This window comes from Crocodylus siamensis, chromosome 10 (genome assembly GCF_052110815.1).
Source record: "Crocodylus siamensis isolate JL-2025a chromosome 10, ASM5211081v1, whole genome shotgun sequence".
NCBI lineage: Eukaryota > Metazoa > Chordata > Crocodylia > Crocodylidae > Crocodylus > Crocodylus siamensis.
Genome location: NC_143404.1, coordinates 72,005,457 through 72,025,159, shown reverse-complemented (window position 1 = coordinate 72,025,159; position 19,703 = coordinate 72,005,457). Strand labels below are relative to the sequence as shown.

The window sequence follows — 19,703 nt, the reverse complement described above, 5'->3', positions numbered from 1 at the left end:
CGCGGTGCCCGCGGCCACCTGTCGCTGCTGGAGCCTGTTCAAAGGACACTCCATTCTTCCCGCTGCCCTCTGCCCGCAGGAGACGGCCCCGAGCAACAGAAAACAGATGATGGTGCTTCTGGCCCCCTGCCCCTCTGCGGGCAACGCGGCATCCCGCCCCGGGGACCTTCTTCACCCAAGGGACGGGGGAAGGCAGGTGCCAGCCTGGACCTGCGCCATGGGAGCGCAGGCAACCTCTTCTCAGGGGAAGCCCCGGGGAGCAAGGGGTGCCCAGGTGCCCTTCCCCATGCCGCCAGCTGCCCAGGGCCCCTCTGCCCTGGGCTGTCGGGGGAGGCAGCGGCGGCTGCACTGCCCTGTGCCCGACAGCTCCTGGGACCTGCCCCATTGCAGAGGGGGAAATCCCCATCAGAGCTCCCAGCAGCGCATCCAGGCTGGAGCAGTGCCTCCACCCCCGGGCTCAGCATGGTGCTGCTGGGTGCCCCCAGGTGCCCAGTCACCACCCAGCAGGTCGCCTACAGCCCTGGGCCACAGCACGAGCCGCAGCACCCTGCGCATGGGCTGAGGGCCTGTATGGGACCTCCTGCCCCAGGCTCTGCTGGCACCTTGCAGGGCAGGAGCGGGGGGCCAGGGCTATGCACGGGGTCGTCTGCAAGATGCCCCAGCCCCAAATCTGGGCCTTGCCCAGCTGGCGAGTAGAGGTCTCGGCGTCTTGCCATGTGACGGGGCCCAAGAGCCAGGCTGCAAAGGTGGCCGAGGCCCAGTGGTGCTGGCACCGGACCCCTGGGTCTGCTCCTCACGGGCAAGCCAGAGGGACACAGGGGTGGCTCCACAGCTGGCTGGCCCCAAGCTGCAGCTCCTCCCGGGCTGTTTTGGGGCTGGCAGGGTTCCTAGCAGAGCCTAGGAGTCTGAGCTGCAAAGTCACCTCCGGGTTCCCCGGTGCTGCCCCGTGCCAGGGCTGTCGTCTGGCGGGTCCGCAGCCTCCTGCTGCTTGGAGTTCACAAGCTTTGAGTCATCCATGCTCACAATCCCAGCGTCTCCCCCACCCTCCCCACACGCAGCCAGGCCCACGGGCTCCGGAGACCCGCGGTGCTGGGGATTCAGAGCAGAGCTCCGAGTTCCCATCACCTGTGAGCCATAGCTTGAGGGCAGCTCGCACCCAGGCCCTGGCATTCCTCCTCTGGGACGCAGCCACTGTTGGGGTGCAATACACGGCCGCCAGCACCGAGCACCCCGAGGCGCTCTGCATCCAGGCTGAGCTGTGCTCTGGGGAGAAGGGGGAGGCGAGATCAGTGCTGCATGATAGCAAAGAGGGCAGGTTAGACACCACCCCCTCCAGCCCATGCATGCCAAGCTGGTGCCAGGCAAGGCTGGGATGCCTCCAGGCACTGGCTACACCCAGGGCAAGGGCTGCAGAGTGAGGCCCGGTAGCATCCAGCCAGCACTGTCCACAGGCTAACCCCCCACCCCACAAGCCCTCCAGGCTCCCTTGGCTACCAGGACCCACCCTTTCAGGCTACGGCTCTTCTCCAGTTGCCGGGGCTGCAGAATCCCCCTTTTCCCCAGCAGAGTCCCCAGGAGGGTTCAACAGTTTGGTCTGGCCTTCAATTCCCCACTCTGCCACTGCCCCCAGCGGTGCCCTCTGGTGCATCACTTGCCTCTGTGCTCCTATGAACTGTAGCCCTACCCTGCATCCCAGGGGGCTGCGTGACACAGAGCCAAAAGCCCACAGCACAGCCAGGCCTGCCCCAATGCCCCCCCACCAGGCAGGCTGTCAGCCAGCCCAGGGAGACCCCGTGTTTGTGCGGCCACTTCTGATCCCAGCACAGCTCAGCTGCCAGAGCCAGCTGCAAAACCAGCCCTGGGGGTGAGGGCTCCGAGAGGGGCCTTTCAAGGAGCAGCATCACCCTGGAACAGCCCCCTTCCTCATCATCCTGGAAGATCAGGCTGCCACACTCCCCAGTGCCTGGTGTAAGCCTGGCAGCCAGCCCCCACCTGGGGTTCTGCCCCATGGCAAGCACTGGAAGCACCTCTTTCCTTGTGCCCGCTAGAGGGGACCCAGCCCAGCAGAAGCTCTGCACGGTACAGACCCAGGAGACCGGGCCGGCGTGCTGTCCTGCAGCCTGGCATGCTCGGAGCACTGCAGCCCCTGGAGGCCCGGTAGCAGAGCCCAGCAACCGAGATGCTCTGTCAAGCTGCCAGCTCCATGCTTCTAGCTAGTCATCAGCTTCCTTAACTCTCGTGCTGGGAGTCAGGTTTAATGAGCGGCAGAGCCAGGACGTGGGCACAACTGCCTTCAATTATAAGAGCTCTGCTAATTGCTGTCAGGCTGGAGTCAGAGTGGACACTCCGCTCCTGCTTCCATCTTTGTAGTTTTGGGGGACTGGGTTGCTGAGTCCCAGGAGGATGAAAAGGCAAGTTTGCCAGGGTTTGTCTAGAGCCCGCCAGAGCCCCACTGCTGGGCAGGCAGTGTCCGGTATAGGAGCTGCAATACAAGAAACCCCCTCTGCCTTGGCCAAGTGGGAAGCACGGCTGAAGGAGAGCCCCTGGAAGGCAAGCAAACCCCCTTTTCTTCCCAGCCAGGCTGACAGGTTGCTTTGTCCCCTGGCACCATCTTACTGAGGCTTCAGCAAAACCTTGTCCCCTTTCAACCTCTTCTTTTAAAGAGGTCTCTGCATCCAACCAAGCCTCCCTTCCTGGCCACCAGGCTGCAAAGTGCTGCCAAAACTGCAAGGAGCCGGGGGGCAGCAGGATATTCAGGCTGTTGCAAATCACACCTAGGAGAGGGGACATTGTGATAAGGTGCAGGGGGTTAACTAGCAGGCATGAATGCCAGACAGGGCACCTGCCTGGGGACTGGTTCTCATATGCAGTCATTAGCACCTGATAGATTACCAGGGTGCTTCAGCGTATAACAAGGGTATAGACGATGCAACTTCCATCCCATTTTGGCTGTATAAGCTGCTGGCGGGCTGGCTGCACAGCGAGCTGAGGCTTTCCAGTTAGAATCACCGCGTTGTTTAATAAGCACCATGTGCGGTCAAGCAGGGCCCAAGCTGAACCATGTGGTGCCGAAGCCTGGCTAACACAGCTACTTGCAACAGGAGCACCCAGAGACCTCACCTGGGACAGCCTGGACTTGCCTGCAGCTGTGGCTCACTGGAAACCAAGAAGCCCTGTTCTAGCCCTTGAAAAAGGAAGAGCTGGCAGTTAGCCTGCGTCCGCTTCTCATGCCTCATCTACTCATTCTCTCTAGTGCATTCACAGCACGAGCAATGTGGGGTGGAGGCTGAGAGAGCTAGGACCAAGGGAGGAAGGAGTTTGCAACAGCAGAGTTGTTCTGAGAGAGGAACTAGAGCGGCAAGGGGAGCAGGGGGTGACAGGCCACAACCACCAGTTCCACCGTGTACGAGGCAGGGGCAGGGGCAGGGACAGCAATGCCTGGCTCTGAAGTGCACTGAGCATTTGTGGCACTGAGCTTTGGTCCCGTTATGATCAGGGAGGTGTGGGGTCTGCTCCCAGCAGTGGCTCCAGGCAGGTAAACAAGGTTCTTAGCAAATCCCAAGAACCGCATTACGGGTGTCAAACACGTTCCACACCCTCCACTCGTGTCCATCACACCAGCGGGCTATGGTGTTAGGTGCATGCATTTGCAGCTAGCTGCATGCAATCAGGTGTAGCCCAGGGAGCATGGTGAAGGCAAGAGGAGCCAGACAAGTTCTACCAGCTTCAGACAAGCCAGCAACAAAAGATGCAAAGTGGGGTCTGATTTTTTCATCTCGCTCATCCAGGGCTTCTTGCTAGCAGGGCTAGATATTCTCTCCTCTGCTCCCTGCAGCAGCCAGAACACCCATGAGCCACCTCCCTGCGTCATGTCAGGCACTTGTTGCTGCCTCTTCCCAGCACAAGCCAAGAAAAGAAGAATGAGTCAGTTTGCCTTCCCTGGCACAGCAGCAAGTTAACACCCCAAGGCTATTCCATTCACCTCCTTGGCCCCTTCTGAAGTAGGCCATTTCCCAGCCAACAGTGGCAGGGTTGTGAAGTGGCCTAGCGAGATGCAGGGCAAAGATGCCTGAATGACAGTGGGGAGCAGAGCCCATGGGTGGGGCTGCAGCAGGTCTGCTGCTCAGCACACATCGCATGGAGGTGCATGGAAGCAGGACTCACATACGAAGATGGAGCTGGGGGCTGCGCTGGGGGCCAAAGCCACGCAGAAAGGCAAAAGCATGTTTGGCAGCTGTGAGCCTATAACCCAAGTTTCCAGCTAGCAGATACAGAAGTGGGGACAGACTCTGCCTTCAGGCAGAGAGGTGAGTGGAGAGGAAATGCCGTACATGGGGCAGGTTGGGAGGACACAGAGCAGTGGTGCAGTAGCTTTGCTGCCAACATCCACTGCCCTGTGGAGCAATCAGCACCAGCTTGCAAGGCTCTTCCCTGGGAACCCCTTCCCAAGCCCTTGGGTCTAGATGGGACAGTTTAAAACCAAGCTGTCCCTTAAGTGTCTGCTGTAGGGGGGCTCTAAAGAATGGGAAGTTAATGAGAAAATGCCAAGTGTTTTTTTTTTCCACTCAGGAACTTGAGCCAGCATCCACATTGGCTCTAGCTGGAAAACAGAGTGTCCTGGGGATACTTGGCATAGCATCAAGCATGCCAGTTCCCTAGCTACGCGGTCATCACAACTCTGAGCAGCACACTTTAACCTTTATGCTTTTCATGGGCTTGAGAAGCCTCATCACACAGCCAGACCTTGTCCATTCTCCAGGAAACTTTATACCTGGTCTAAATTGAGCATCGCAGCAGGCTGCAAGGCAGATGGCCTCAAGATTCAGAATGAGAACAACGATCCCAAACTGAATCCAGGCCACAGCACTGTAACTTAAGACTGTGTGCCTGTGCTGGTCGGGGTGAACCCAGCCATGTAGTCAACAGCTTCTTAATTGCTTCCATCAGCACTAAGAACTTCCCCAGACATGATCAGAGCTTGTTGGGATAGATACCATTCAGGGGATGGGGGAAAAAAGTCCCAACATTGTGGAAATGTGACTTCTCAGAGCTGTGCCACATAGGAAACGCATTAGTGATGCTGGTGGTAGCAAGATCCCCAGGTGCTGATCTCAAGCAGTCAGGAAGGTAGGAGCAAGAGGACTGTATCCTGGAACTTCTCTGAACACTCAACAACCTGACAGCCACCGCTTAACTGCCTGCCAGCAGCAGTGGTACCAAGACATCTCCCAGCACATGAAGCACGTGTCATTCCATGCAGCAAACATGACCTGGAAGCTGTGGAATTTAGAGAAGCAAATGAACACAAACAGTCCGCTTGCCAGCCAGTAGCCAAGTTTTTATCAGCAGAAAAGTGAGGTTCTCCAGACATGGCATTTACTGTTATTGACTTTGTAAACCCAGTCAACGAGGAAAAGGGAGCAAACCAGAAGGAAGACAGTGGCCTCATTCTCTGGCTTCAAAGATGCCTTCGCTAGTGAACGCACTTGTCTTTTAGTAGTCATGCTCAGGAGCAGACCTCTCACTTCCCACTTCTCTGGGCTTCAGCTAAGCATTTCAGTCTTTGTTGCTAGTAAGGATCTCTCTCCTCCCTCTCCCATTCCAGCATTCTTCTTCAGCTTCCTGCTCTCCAGGAAGGCAAATTCTGCACGTTCTTTTCAGAGAATGCCCTACCCTGGGAATCTGGCAATGCCTCTCCACACTTTGGGGAAGGTAGCTGGGCCCTGCTCTTACATGTGCCGTAGGAGTGGAAGTATTTGTTGTCAGCTACAGACTTGGCCTCCCTGCACTGGCTGCACCTCCCAAGTGGAAGAGGTGGGCTACTCTGTTTGCAGTAGAGCACGTGTGTTCCTTAAGGGACATTTCCTACCACCCCAAGAACTCTCACTCCTGAGGGCAGCCAAAGCAGAGGAAGACCAAAGGCAGTGCACTTTGCACCAACCACCGTGAAGGGCCTAGCCCAACTCCAGCATCTGGCTTTGGCTACCCTCTGAAACTACCCTCATCCCAGTGAGACCACCATAGAGAATCCTGGAGCTACACCAAGCTTAAAGGATCACTTAAACTGGAGATTGTACACCTGAGTAGCATCTAAGTATTCTAGTCCTTAAGCCAATACAGGGAAGATGAGCCCACAACAAGCCCTTGGATGCCTTTCCAGGGGGGCTTGCTGATACAGATGCTTCGGTGAGCCTGGAGTTAGCACTTATTGAAGCGAACAGGGCAGTTCACATCTCGACTGCCCCCATTTGCTAAATCTAGTTTGTTACATGCCACCACGTTCTCAGCAACCGTGATGCCTGGAGACTGATTTCTGACCCAATGCTTCCCTTCTGGAAAAGGCAGCTAGACAGAGATGGCTACACCCCTTGTCTGTGAAGGCAATCTGGATTCAAGCTGCCTTCCCAAGGGAAGGAACTGAGGCCTAGCAGTTAGACTCATCAGCTCTACTAATCCCTTTCATTCTCTTGACACAAACAATATTTTATTTGTACACAATATCAAAGCCTGGCTCAATCGTAACAAGCTGGGCCAGGATGTTACTAGCCACCCCCAGCACGTCTCAGCCAGGTGCCTCAATGAAATTACACTACTCAGAATAAAATAAGGGAGACAGGAGTGAGTTCAGAATAAGGAGTCCCAAGTAAAAAAAAAAAGAGAGAGAGAGAGAACAGTTTCCCACTCCACCCTGGCGGCTGGGAGGGGATAGCTCCCATGCCCCACACTGCTTTGACACGTATCAGCACCGGAATCTGTCTGAAAAGTTGGGAGACCTTGGTGTTGTCAGTGGCTGGTCACTGGGCTTCACTTCCACGCTACGGTACTTGCGAACTGGGTTTGCCTTGTGCACCTGCAAAAGATAAGGGCAAAGGAGGGTGACAGTTGCTGGGGGTCTAGCTGCACTCATTTCACTTCCACCACAATGCAAGATCAGCCACCCACTGGATGCAGCTAAGGGGGTCGTTGAGGCACGAGAGTAACGCCCGTGCTCAAGATGTGGGGACCAACACCCAAATCAACAGGATGTTCTGGGGGAGCACACAGGTGCTCTATGCAAGGCGCTACTGCCCAGGCTGTTTTCTTAGTTTGGTCCAAGTGTCGCTCTAGGCACATCTGTATGGCACAAGGCAGTGCCAGGCAGAGGCCTCAAGCTCTGGAACAGGAAGCAGCACAGGGCTTGAAATAAGGTGGCTAATACAGCCCGGCTTTAGACCTAGCAGCGAAGCAAGGAGACAGAGGTCAAAGTTGGCCTTGACAGCCTCAGGAATTAACTTCAATTCAATGTGCTCAGTTCAGACAGCAGTGCATTTAATATATTACAAAACCCAGCCAGACTGTTGTGGCCCTTGCCCAGAAAAGCCTGCTCATTTACCAGTTCTTGTCTCAGCCTGGCAACTTCTTCCTTGCTTTGTTCCTCCACCTGCTGTCTGGCCTCTTCTTGAAGCCTCTCTTTTTGGGCTTCCAACTCAGCCAATCGCTTTTCAAATTCTTGCCGCTCTTTAGCCCTCTTCTCTGTTGCCAGCTCAAAGCTGTCAGGAACTACAGAACCAGAAAGGCTCTCTAAGTTTAGAAATAAAAAGGATAGCATTGGTGCAACCAGACAGCAGTCACCCAAAGCACAACAGTGTTTTAGGCAAATGGTGCTGGGATTTGGGGAGGCAAAGAGAGAAATTGTGCTCATATGCATGTGAAGAGCTCAGATGCCAAGTGCAATTACCCCAGACATGGCAAAGATCTCACCCCAGACAGGGAATACAGATGCTGGCCACTGTAAACAGCTTTATAAAAATGGACTCCGCTCTACCTTCTATAACAGTTCCCAGTCCCATAAACACAAGCCTTGGCCACCTCCATCTTTACAAATGGAAAGAGAAAGGAAGACTGGCAGCTGTTATGGAAAAGCCAGCTGTCACTACAGGGAGCTCCTTGCATGCTCTTTACCCTTATCCCAAACTAGTATCCATCAATCATCTGCCAATTGCAACATAGCTGTTAATGCAGCTGCCATGTTAGAGCGGGGGTGGGGGGGTAAGGAAGAGGAAACTCCTCCACTCCCTGGGGACACAGGCTGTTGGGAGGATTTGTTGATTAAGTATTGCACAAGCACTATTGGCCACGTGGAAGCAGAGGCAACAGCAGGTCTGAAGGCTATTTAACTGTCAGCCCTCCAAGGCAGGCCAAGGCAGCATGGCAAGGGGCTGTAATTCCACCTGATAACGGCTTGTTTTCTTTCTTTGGAAGGAAAGGCTCCTGGTGCACCACCGTGTTGGGACGAGCTTTGAAACAGGCAGCCTCTTTCTGTCGTTTCAGGTCTTCTTTGATCTGGGAGGGGAGAGAGAGCTTGTCAAACCCTGAAGTAATGAACACACCCCATCACTGAAAAAGCCAGTATAGACTTCAGGTTTAAACAGCTGGAACACAAAGCTTGAAACCTCAAAAGGAACATAGCCCAGCAGCTACTGCCTGCCTGTTCCTGTTGGGTAAGTGGCTGGGAGAGCAGCTATGGAAGCTGAGTTTTGCAAGGTTTTTGCAGCACTGCAAATTCCAGTATCACATGGACTAAGTGACACCACACAGCTCTTACACAGCACTTTTGCTAGTACATCTGAAAGCCTTTTCCAAAAAGGTGGTGAGCAAAGAGCTCCCATTGAGCATGCCTACTGGGGAGTCACTAACAAGTGCCTATGGACTGCCGATAAACCTGGCAGTTTGACTTTCCCCTTTAGGGCTGCCGGTTTTGGCAGGAGGCTGGTATTTACATCAAGATAATTCATCCAACAGCCATTATCAATAGCCATTTATGAGATGCAACAGTAGAAACACTAAATGAGTCAGGATACAGAATCTGCATGTCCCATTTCTGCTTAAGAAAGACACTTCAGGTAGAAGCCAGACTTTTTCAAGCATGGCTAAGAATCGGGTTGCTGCAGTCCAATGCCTTCAGTCATTGTCCCATTAGTCTTACCTGTTGCTTCCAGTTCTGTAACTTTGTAGCTCCCCGTTCATCGATCTGGAGGTGGAAGGGTTCAGGTTGCGTTGGGTTTTTCACCTTTTTTTCTGGCAGGTTGACATGGTCAAACTGAGGCAGGGGGAGTGCTTTGAACTTTGGAACCTGCAAGAAAAGTCGCAAAATAGCGGTAAAGCAGACAGCTGGGCACGAGGGCTAGTCAGGCCAAGAACTTGCTTTAAAATGTTCAAGTGGCAGATTTAAAACAATTAAGAAAACACTCTGTGCACACAGCCCATCCAGTTCTCTAGCATGGGGGAGGCCACAGCTCATGTTTTCAAAGGAAGTTACATGCACAAACTCCTATTGAAATGCAATCTATCCTGGGCACTTCCCTCCCTTAGGCACCTTTGAAAAAAACTCAACTCCAAAAAAAGCCTGTCTTAATCTGAACACTTCTCTCTTACATCTTCCTTAAAAGCATCTACTAGCAGCCATTAAGCTTTATGGCTAAGTGACCTGGTCTGAACAAGAAGACTTGGAAGTCAGGCTGCACTGCATTAAGCCTCAGCTTTGGCAATCCCACACATTTCTCAGCACCTACCTCCTCTTTCTGCAGCTCTTCAATTTTTTTCTCCTTTTGTATTAGTTTCTCTCTGTCTCGAGCATCAAAAGAGAAGGGGCAAACTTCCACATGCCTCTGCTCTGGGACTTTAGGCTTGAAGGGCACTCCATAGTGTGGCATAGGGTTAGCTTTGATTGCTGGTACCACCTCCTGTTCCTAGACAGCGGCATTAGAACAGATATGAAAAGGCCCCTAAGCACAACAGGTCCCAACCAACATTCCCAGATGACAGCAAACATAGGGCTTTTGGCAAAGGAGAAAGATGCCAAGCGCTGCTAAATTTAAGGATCAAAGACAGACAGTAGCTTTGCTTAGCTGGTAACACATATACCCAGCGAGGACTGAGAAGGGTGACATCCCAAATGCAAAGAGACTAAATGCAAGTATCACTCCTGAGACTGCCTGAGCCACAAGCGAGGATTTTGCACTGTTCCAAATTCTGCAACTCAGAGGCTTGAGTGTGGTTTTTCAACTCAGTGCAAGGCCCCTTCCTCTGCACAGGACAGAGGAAGGAGCATGCACCTTAGCTAGAAAAGCCTTCTTCCTACCCCCACATTATAGAAAAAAAAAAAAAAAAAAAACGCAGATCCCCGGCACCCTCTTCCTTTCTCCACAGTGGAGCACGCACAGCCAAAGTCTCCTGCGACTCCAGAAGCAGTGCAGCATCCCTCAAATGGAAGAATTTGCAGTCACTCCGGCAGACACTACTAGGGCTCTGAAGGACTGATGTCTGTGACCAGGTAGTCTGTTTTAGCGAGGAGGATTAGTCTCCATAGGGTGAGTAATGACAATTGGATTTTTGCAAGCAAGTGACCAGGGCAAAAAGGCCTTAAACTACTCCTTGCACATCCTTGTGGAAAGGCAAGGAGATAGTCTGACAGAACCATCATTACTACTTGAAGTCCTGCTATGTACTGGCACCCAGCAGTCTCCAAAGGCTGTGTGATGCAAAAGACCTCAGCTGCCATACTATAGACCCTAGAAACTCTCTCACCTTTTCTTCCTCTCGAGTAAGTGTTCGGACTCTGTCCTTCAAGGCAAAGGCTGGGGATTTGGGAACTGTAACAGGAAGTGGCTTCTTTTCTGGAACGCCCTAATAAGGAGAAAAAGGAAGAAGTCGGACACCTTACCTCTAGCTAGGCAACAGTTGAGGAGAGCAACTTGGTGTAAGAGAAGATAAGGATACCCTGCAGTTCGTCCCTGATGCAAGACAGAACATTTGGAGCCCTCTAGCAGATACTAGTTGTACAGCACAGCTAGTAGAGAGGTACACTCCAAAGTGCTACTGCCCCCCCAGCAGTTTTTCTACACTGGCCAGAAATGCCTTGCACAGATTCTTACCACGACATCCTCTAAGATTTTAGTTGGGCATGGCCTGGAATGGAATTCAAAGGGCTCCTCCTCTTGCTGTTTCTTACTCTCTCGTTCCCGAATCCGTTTCTCTATTTCCAAGTCAAATCCAATCGGTTGTGTGAGCTCTTTTGCAGGGGGCTTCTTGGGTAGGATTGGCCCACCTTCCAAGATCCTGGGATCCAGCTCCTGAGCTTTGAATTTGTACCTGCATGGAAAATAAGTATGTAGGCAAGCAGGAAAGAGCCTTTAGCAGCTACTCCCTCACCAGAGAATCAGCTACAGCAACTGGCAGTTGTGCCCTGCATATTTTACACGTAAAAGGAGCTGTGCACTGGGTAATTAGCACTGATTAACTATGCCCCTCCTCACATTTTAGACATGGAGCTCTCCAGGTCCACCCTTTCATTCCATATTAATGCTGGAATGCTTTATCTTAGGCCCCAGCTTCAGAAGTTCAACAAGTCTGGCTACAGAAGAATTATGTAATGCATGCAGAGACTGTACACCCGTGACAGGCCAGCATTTACCTCAGCCGAGGGAAAGTCCCCGACAGCACTTCTTATGAACTGGATTGTTTTAATTTCTTCTTGCAAATCCCATAGCCCTATGGTTTAAATCTGGCTACTCTGATTCCCTTTATATTAGTGCTTATTTATAAGCTATGTTCTTCAAGTCACAGTTTGGCACCTCACAAGAATTTTAGGATTGGTGATAGGTTGCCTTGTTCAGGGTTCCTCTTCCAGGCGTTTTCCATAGCATTCTACTTACTGCTGAATTTTCTCTATTTCCTCTGCCTCCAGCTCTGCTGTACTTTTGCAGGTCACAGGTCTCAGACGCCGCTTTGTTTGAAGCACTGGAGTTTTGGGGTTGGTAAGCCTGGCCTTCAGTGGCTTTACTGGAATTGGACCTACAAGCCCAAACGATAGAAAATGAATGGTTATATCTGCAAAAGATGCAGATGCCCAGGCCTGGAGAGACTCCCTCACAGCAGACAGAATTACATCCTGCCTCACTGTTCCTTTGCTACCCAGATTCCCAGCTCACCACTTCGGTGGGATGCAGCAGCTCCGACTTACCTTCGTCAGACCTCTTGCTTCTTAGATGGTAGCGAGAGGGAGTGCGTTTCTGGAATGCTTCAATCTGCTGAGCAAGGGAGACGTACTCGGGGGCAGTTTCTTCAAACTTCCTTTTGTTCCCTTGGGAGAGATTGAAAGGCTTGGGGACAGTGAGCCCCTTTGCCACTCGTATCTGGAGATAGAAATTGCTGTCATTATGGCACTCCGAATACAAGATGCTCTGGTGAAACTTCCCACTCATGGTGGACTAGAACATCCATAGAAAGGGCCAGCACCAGCATGGTAAATAAGTAGGGCACTGAGTAACTTTCCTGAACCTTCTGAATGCCTGCCTATTGTTGCAGGATCAAAAGACCGCAGATATTAGTCTAACACCTAACAAGTTGGAAGGGCAAGCTGCAGTGCTCTGGGTCAAGATACAAGGGGGCCATAGGAAGAGGGATCTAATGGTGGGGGTCTACTATAGACCCCCCAACCAAGGGGAGGAGCTGCACCAGGAATTTTCAGGCCAGCTTGCAGAAGCACTTAAGGCAAGGGATGTAGTTGTCCAGGTAATTTAAAATCACCCATGACATCTGCTGGGAGGAACAGTCAAGCCAGGTTGGACTGTTCCAGTACGTTCCTGGCCAAGATACAGGACCTCCACTTAATGAAGGAGGTGCACAATCCCACCAGAGGAAATGCCCTGTTAGACCTGGTCAGGGGCCTCCAGGTTCTTGACCACCTGGGTGATAGCGATCATCACTTGCTGGAATTCACTATCCAGCGCAGGGTGTCAGGAGCCTGCAGCAAGGTGGTAGCCCTAGACTTCAAGAGGGCCAACTTCAACGAGTTGAGGAGACTAGTGGGAGAGGCGCTGGGGTTAGAGAGCAGGGGAACTCAGTGCCCAAGATGAGTGGTCGTTCCTTAAGGAGACAATACTCAGGGCCCAAGGGGTGACCATCCCAACAAGAAGCAAGGGGGGCAGGAGTGCCCGAAAGCCCCCCTGGCTCACCAAGGGTGTCCAGGAATGCCTGATTGCCAAAAAGGTGGTGTATAACCAGTGGGAGGGGGGGTGCTCTCTCCAAAGAGGAGTATACCTCCTCTGCTTGGGCTTGTAGGGGGGCTGTCAGGAAAGCTAAGGTGGACATAGAGCTAGGACTAGCATCCAAAATCAAAGATAATAAAAAGTCCTTTTTCAAATATATAGGCAGGATGAAGAAAGCACCAGGAAATGTGGGGCCCCTGCAAGATCCTCTGGGCTATCTGGTGGTTGTGCCAGAGAAAGCAGACCTCTTCAACCAATTCTTCACCTCTGTTTTCTTGTGCAGGGACCGGGACTTCCCCACCATTATGCAAGATGGACTCAAGGGGAACGCCTCCAAGACCTCAGGTTGGGGTGGACCGGGTTAGAGAGTTTCTGGAGGGGCTAGACATGTTCAAATCAGCAGGTTCAGATGCTCTGCACCCCAGGGTGTTGAGGGAGCTAGCAGAGGTTATTGCAGGGCCTTTGGCATGGCTTTACGTGGTGCTCAGGCCAGGTGCCAGATGACTGGAAGATAGCTAGCTAACGTGGTCCCCATCTTTAAAAAAGGGAGGAGGGAGGACCCGGGCAACTATAGGCCCATCAGTCTTACCTCAATCCTGGGGAAACTCTTGGAGAAGATCATCAAGGAACACATCTAGGATGATGATGCTTCAGGGATGATGCTCAAGGGCAACCAGCATGGTTTCATTAGAGGCAGGTCATGTCAGACCAACCTGATTGCCTTTTATGATCAGGTCATAAAAGCATTGGATGCAGGTGTCGCCATGGACATAGCCTTTCTGAACTACAGCAAAGCCTTTGACACCGTCTCCCATTCTCATTAACTTGGGCAGTAGTAACCAGCAGCACGCTTATAAGATGGGAAACTCCCTTCTTGAGAGCACGGAGGCAGAAAGGGATCTTGGAATCATTATTGACTCCAAGACAAACATGGGCTGACAATGCGAGGTCACGGTTGGCAGTGCTAACCGGACCTTGTCAGGCATCCACAGGTGCATCTCACATAGAGCCAAGAGGTGATCCTCCTCCTCTACGTGACACCGGTCAGGCCACAGCTGGAGTACTGTGTCCAGTTCTGTGCGCTCCACTTCAGGAGGGATGTGAACAACATTGAGAGGGTCCAGAGGAGGGCCACCCACACGATCCAGAGCAGACCCTACGAGAGACTGCGGGACCTGAACCTGTTCAGCCTTCACAAGAGAATGCTGAGGGGGGACCTGGTGATAGTCTATAAACTCACTAGGGGGGACCAGAAGGGTTTGGGGGAGACCTTGTTTCCCCTTGCACCCTGTGGCATAACAAGGAATAACGGCCATAAGTTGTTGGAGAGTAGGTTTAAATTAGACATCCGTAAGAACTACTTCACAGTTAGGGCAGCTAGGATCTGGAAACAACTTCCTAGGGAAGTGGTGCTGGCTCCTACCCTGGGGGTCCTTAAGAAGAGGCTTGATGCCTACTTGGCCAAAGTCATTTGAGCCCAGTTTTTCTCCTGCCCAGGCAGGGGGTCGGACTTGAAGATCTACAAGGTCCCTTCCAACCCTACTTCTATGATTCTAAGATTAAGTGTTAGACTAACACCCACACAGGTTAACACAACCAAGCCTTCCACTTGCTTTAAATGAAACCCTTAAGAAATCTTCTCCTAGGTCCAAATTGATAGCAGAAGCTACTACCCATGCAAGCTACCCGGTCCCTTAGCTGAAGAATGCAACTACGACCTCTAAACATCATGTTAAGTGGATCTATACTCTTGCTTGAAACTAACCCTTGGGACTGGGACTTCATTTCTCATTGATTATGTTATTTTAGCCAGAAAGAAAGGATACATAGCTCTCATCTTGGCAAATTGAAAGGTAGGTGTGCTAGTAAAGCATGAGCTACATTTTACATTATTCTCTTTTTGGAGTTTCCTAGGAGCCTAAACAATTAAGCAGCACCCTTGCTGCCCTCTCCTCTCACCGGAGAAGGAGGATGCTTCCTCAGGCCAGACACAAAATTGACCTCCTTGTATTCATTTCCAGGCTGGCTTTCTGTGTGCTGTTTGAGTCTCTCCTCAGTGCAGAAATGGAAGTTGACTGGCTTTGTAACCTGAATGATGGCTTTCTTTGCAGGTTGTCCTAAAAGAAGAACCACAAGACTGAGCAGTAGTGAAGCATGGTCCAAAAACCTCAGGGTGTTGTTTAAAGGACTGACACTGCACATGGTATTCCTGTAAGAATGTGAGTCAGCCCCCTCTCTCTTTTAGAGCACAGAAGTTAAGCTTTCTACTTCCAAGTTTTGTGGACCAGTGCAGCAGCAAGAACCCTACTCAATGTGGTACAAATGTGGGAAGAGAGAATGAGCTTGCTCTGCTATCACCCTCCTGCTACTCCTGAGTCAGCGCTTCACTTGACCTGAGCCCCATATAATCATCCCCACCCCTTTGCCCAGCAAGAACCTCGTGCCTTGGGAATTCCCTGCAGTGCTCAGACTGTATCTCCTCACATTGAAAGATGCTCTAACCCAAGTAGCATGCAGCAGCATTCCTGCTCTCCCCTAACTTCTGCCAGGATTCTGACTGTACTGAACACTGGCTGAGAGTAAGCTAGACTCAAAGACTAGAAAAAGTCTGTTATGCTACTTAGCTCATATGAAAGCCTGGGGACTAAAACCTCTTTCGGCCACTTAGTACACACACATGCACGCACAATTTGCTTAAGTCACAAGCATTAGGTTCACACCTATCTCACCATAAACATCCCGGTTCAATACCTTTACCAGCTTTGCATCTTTAGGAAGAATTGGCTGGGGTTACATCAAACAAGGCAGATCGTCTGGAGAATCGGAGCCTGGGTGTTATTCCCACATGTGCACAAGCGTTAGTGCTTCAAAAACAGTTATTCAAGTAGGCAGTTTCTTGCAGCCCCCCGTTGGAAATGCTCACTCCAACCTGCAGGCCCTTTCAACACACCAGCTTTCACAGAGTTCACTTGAGCACAAGGATTTTACAGTCCTCAGAGACAAGACTGAGAAGTACTTCTGTTACACCATAATAGCTGGTACCAACCAGTAAGAAGTGGCCATGACCGAGTGCTCACACTGCATGCCAAAGTTTTGGATCTCTCCAGCAAGGAGAACAATTATTTGTTGGCTTTTCTCTTAGGCTAGATTAAGACCCAGTGATCACTAGGTGGGCCTGCCACACTTGAGGCCTCCAGGTTCAGCTAGAGCCTACCTGCACCAGCAATAGCTGCTTTCAGGGACTCTTCGTTTCTCTTACGCAGTTCAACCACCTCCTGCTGCAGTTGCTGCATCTTTTCTAGCTCCTGCTCCTCTGTGCTCTTCAGCTTGCCAGCAGGATTGCTTCTTCTGAAAGAAGCAGGTCAAAAAAGCAGAAACAAAAATTAGTCCTAGCTATGAGGTTTACGCTCTCCACTCTGACTGCCCGAGATGCTCCTGCTGCAACATATATGACAGCAGGTAACCCTGGATCAAACAGGAATAGGGGTTGATGCTCTTCAGCATCATAATACCACTCAAACGGCAAGATCCAGAAAACAGGGCAGTGATGAATTGTGCTGCTCAGTTTCTGGAGGCCTTGCTACAACTTTGGCCTTTACCCTACATAGCAGGTCAGCCTTTGATTCCCTGGCTCAAGATAGCATTCAGATAGACAGCAGGGATGGAAAAGGCACCTCCTCTGGGCTTGTGATTTACAGTATACATATCTACAACCCCTGCAAGAATGTTCTTCCATCCAGCCACCCTCCACTATTGAAAGTTTTCTTGGAATAACTAAGTTAATGGTTTAGGCTTATTTTACTATAGTTATTGGCACAGAAGTGATCTTTGTTTAAGGAAAGCTACCTACTTCAGCAATGTTGGTGTAGCATGCGCATTCAGCTTGCCTCTGGGTTTTGTTGGGGAGCATTCAGTATTGTGTAAGTGTTCACTCTCCATGGATATTTCAGTCAGCACTTCTCTGCTGCTGGAACTGCAAGGAAAAGACAATGATAAGTGCAACTGGAAAAGCTGTTCTCAAGCTGCCAGCATTTTCAGTGCAAGACCAGTTCTAACTCTCACCACTGTGCACAACAACAAACACCTAGTAAGTTCTCCTGTGGTCTAGAGCAGTGATTCTCAGCCAGGGTGCTGCAGAATTTGGGGTGCTGCCAGATCCTCTGAAGGTGCAAGAAGGTACGAGGAGGTAAGTAGATAAGCACAGGTTCAGGCTTGTTCCTGCCTGGCTGAATCCCCACCCTCACTGCCTGGCCCCTCTGCAGGGAGACGAGCATTGTAATATATAAAAGTAGTTTTTTGAAATGGGGTGCCACACAATTCACAGAAGTCATGGGGCAGGGAACTTAAGACCAAAAGAGGTTGAGAACCACTGCTCTCAAGATATCCCAAAGTATCTTACCTGGCTATACAACATGGAACAGCGGATTTAGTTTTCCCTGGTACTCTGTCAAGGCAGCAGAAGGGAAACTAATTACTAAGGTTTCAGAAATCATCTTTTGCTTCACAGGTGGACTTTGTACTGTACCTTCTGCTAGGTGAAGAACGTAGTCCCTGCCTACTTTGAAGAAATACATTCAACAGCAGGTATATTTGTGATAGAAAAAAAACAATAGTTTTCTAACTTAGGACAGTGTCACATTTAAGTTGAATTTGAGACCCATTGTAGCCATGTCACTCATCTCCCTGGTTTAGCACCTCCCCTGGGCGCCAAAACTATTTCACTTGATTTCTTTATGGAAACAGTATCATGAACCAGGTCCCTATCACCTCTTCCAAGCCAGCTCTTGTACAACCCCATTGAGATGGAAGCTTTTAAAGAGAGTGTCCCACTTCCTGGCCCCAAGTAGACCTCTAGCAACATACATTTTCTGCTTTTTCAAGGGTGGAATCTCTTCTTTTTTGACTGAGGCAACTGCATGCATCTCTGCTTTGACTTTAGCCAGGCGTTTGCGCTGCTGTGCATTTTTCTGTTGACCAGACAGCCTTCTGGTCATTCTACAGCAGTGATGGAGAAAAGGTTAAAAAAACAAAACAAGTGTGTCAATTCCCTGATGAGGTTTTTGGAATACATCACGTGAGGCTGCCTGTGCCCCCAACATAAATTAGAAAGCATCACCCAAATACAGAACATGCTACATGTAATTATGTTTCACAGAGGAGAGCAAGGGCAGATTACCATTAAGTAGGCTTTGCAGAATTTGATTTCTTAATCAGTAAGTGATGATAAATGCCAATTTCACCTCACACGAGGTCAAACAACAAATATTTCCATCATTGATAATCCAAATGTATAGAAAGGGGGCCATCAATTAAATTTGACGGCTGATGGAGTGTATGACAACAGGGGGAGCAGTCTTACAGAATTGTGCTGACTAGTTTGGACTGCAAGTCCCAGAAACCCCAGAGGACGGGCAACAAAGGAAAAGAAAGTGACAAAGTGGACAAGGGAGCTGCAGGTGAGTGGAGCCAAGACTGATGGTAGCTCTGCTGCTCCGCTAATGGCAGTCCTATAGTAGTTACATTTATTGTTAATAAATTGTCTGCCCCCCCATCTTAATTCCACGCAATCCTTAAAATTTAAAATTTGATAAAAATCTAAATAAAGGCTGTAAAATAAACATCGATATTATCTGTCAAAATTATTTGAAACAAACAAACAAAAAAGTCAAATTCTGCCAAGCCTGGCATTAAACCACTCAACAGAAACTAAAATCACATCTGAGAGGATACAAAGCCACGCACAAATACAGTTTCACATAAGTTGAACACAGAAGTCGAAACTACTGGTAACTTCCAGTTACCACCATCAGCAAGGGGAGCCTGCCTGGCCACACAAGTTCCAGGTGGTCACACACTCTACAAGACTGCAAGCACCACAGCTGAGGAAGTACCTTCCCAGCCCTACCAGCAGGGACTCCAGGTTCGAGGCAGGCACAACAGTAGGACAACATGAAGAAGCTTGCCTGAGTGCAGCCTCTCCACCTGTACTCCCCATGCAGGCACTCTGCGTATGTGGGCTGCTCCTGAGCACTGTGTCCTACCCTATCAGGCTCCTCCCTATTAACAAGCCCATCCTGGGCTACTGGCTCCTTGGCCCAGTTATGACCCAGTCTTTGGCCATTCTCTGGGCCCTGGCCCTGCTCCTAGGCCAGTCAAGACTCTTGGGCTCCCCTGGCCCAGCCAGTCTCCAGCTGTGGCTCTGAGGCCGTAGGCCCCTCTCTGGGCCCTGGCCCCACCCCTGGGCCAGCAAGACGCTTGGGCTCCCCTGGCCCTGCTGACACTTGCTTCTCCTGGGCTCCAACCCTCTGGGTTCTTTGGTCATACTGACACATGCCCCATTTATGGGCTCTGGGCCCTCTGTCCTCGCTCCCAGGCCTGCTAGGACCTCCTGGTTTGCTTATCCTAGCTCAGATGTTAAAGCAGGAGAGTGCCTATACATAGTCCTACTGCCCAGGAGCGCCTCTCCCACAGTTTTTAAGATCAGACTGCCTGACCAGCTCGGTCACTGGCCTTATATGCTCCAAAGCCCAGTCCCCTTCGGTCTGGTGTCTAACTGGCCCCTGCCACACCTCTTCTCTTAGCGACAGATGCACTAAGCGCCCTGCTGCATTCACCTAGTCTAGGACACACACTGCATGTCCTGAGGATGAGGGTTATTACAAGACTCTGCATGAG

At 50.9% G+C, this 19,703-nt stretch overlaps 1 protein-coding gene across 7 annotated transcripts in view; it reads right to left on the bottom strand.

Moving 5' to 3' along the window:
* Window positions 1-5,317: 5,317 nt before the first annotated feature.
* The window catches only part of TPX2 (TPX2 microtubule nucleation factor), a 28,525-nt gene continuing 14,139 nt past the window's right edge, over window positions 5,318-19,703 (bottom strand). For 4 of the 7 annotated variants that reach the window (XM_090064618.1, XM_090064621.1, XM_090064619.1 and 1 more), the window contains 14 exons: window positions 17,892-18,023; window positions 17,428-17,472; window positions 16,879-17,001; window positions 16,243-16,376; window positions 14,988-15,145; window positions 12,002-12,173; window positions 11,694-11,832; window positions 10,914-11,130; window positions 10,567-10,665; window positions 9,552-9,728; window positions 8,966-9,112; window positions 8,211-8,322; window positions 7,373-7,560; window positions 5,318-6,850 (listed from right to left, as the gene is read on the bottom strand). In XM_090064618.1, coding sequence (XP_089920744.1) covers window positions 6,740-6,850; window positions 7,373-7,560; window positions 8,211-8,322; window positions 8,966-9,112; window positions 9,552-9,728; window positions 10,567-10,665; window positions 10,914-11,130; window positions 11,694-11,832; window positions 12,002-12,173; window positions 14,988-15,145; window positions 16,243-16,376; window positions 16,879-17,001; window positions 17,428-17,472; window positions 17,892-18,023 — 1,954 coding nt within the window. In that variant the 3' untranslated portion in view covers window positions 5,318-6,739. The remainder of the gene's footprint in view (window positions 6,851-7,372; window positions 7,561-8,210; window positions 8,323-8,965; window positions 9,113-9,551; window positions 9,729-10,566; window positions 10,666-10,913; window positions 11,131-11,693; window positions 11,833-12,001; window positions 12,174-14,987; window positions 15,146-16,242; window positions 16,377-16,878; window positions 17,002-17,427; window positions 17,473-17,891; window positions 18,024-19,703) is intronic. The other 3 variants (XM_090064623.1, XM_090064624.1, XM_090064625.1) reach the window with 3 other exon arrangements.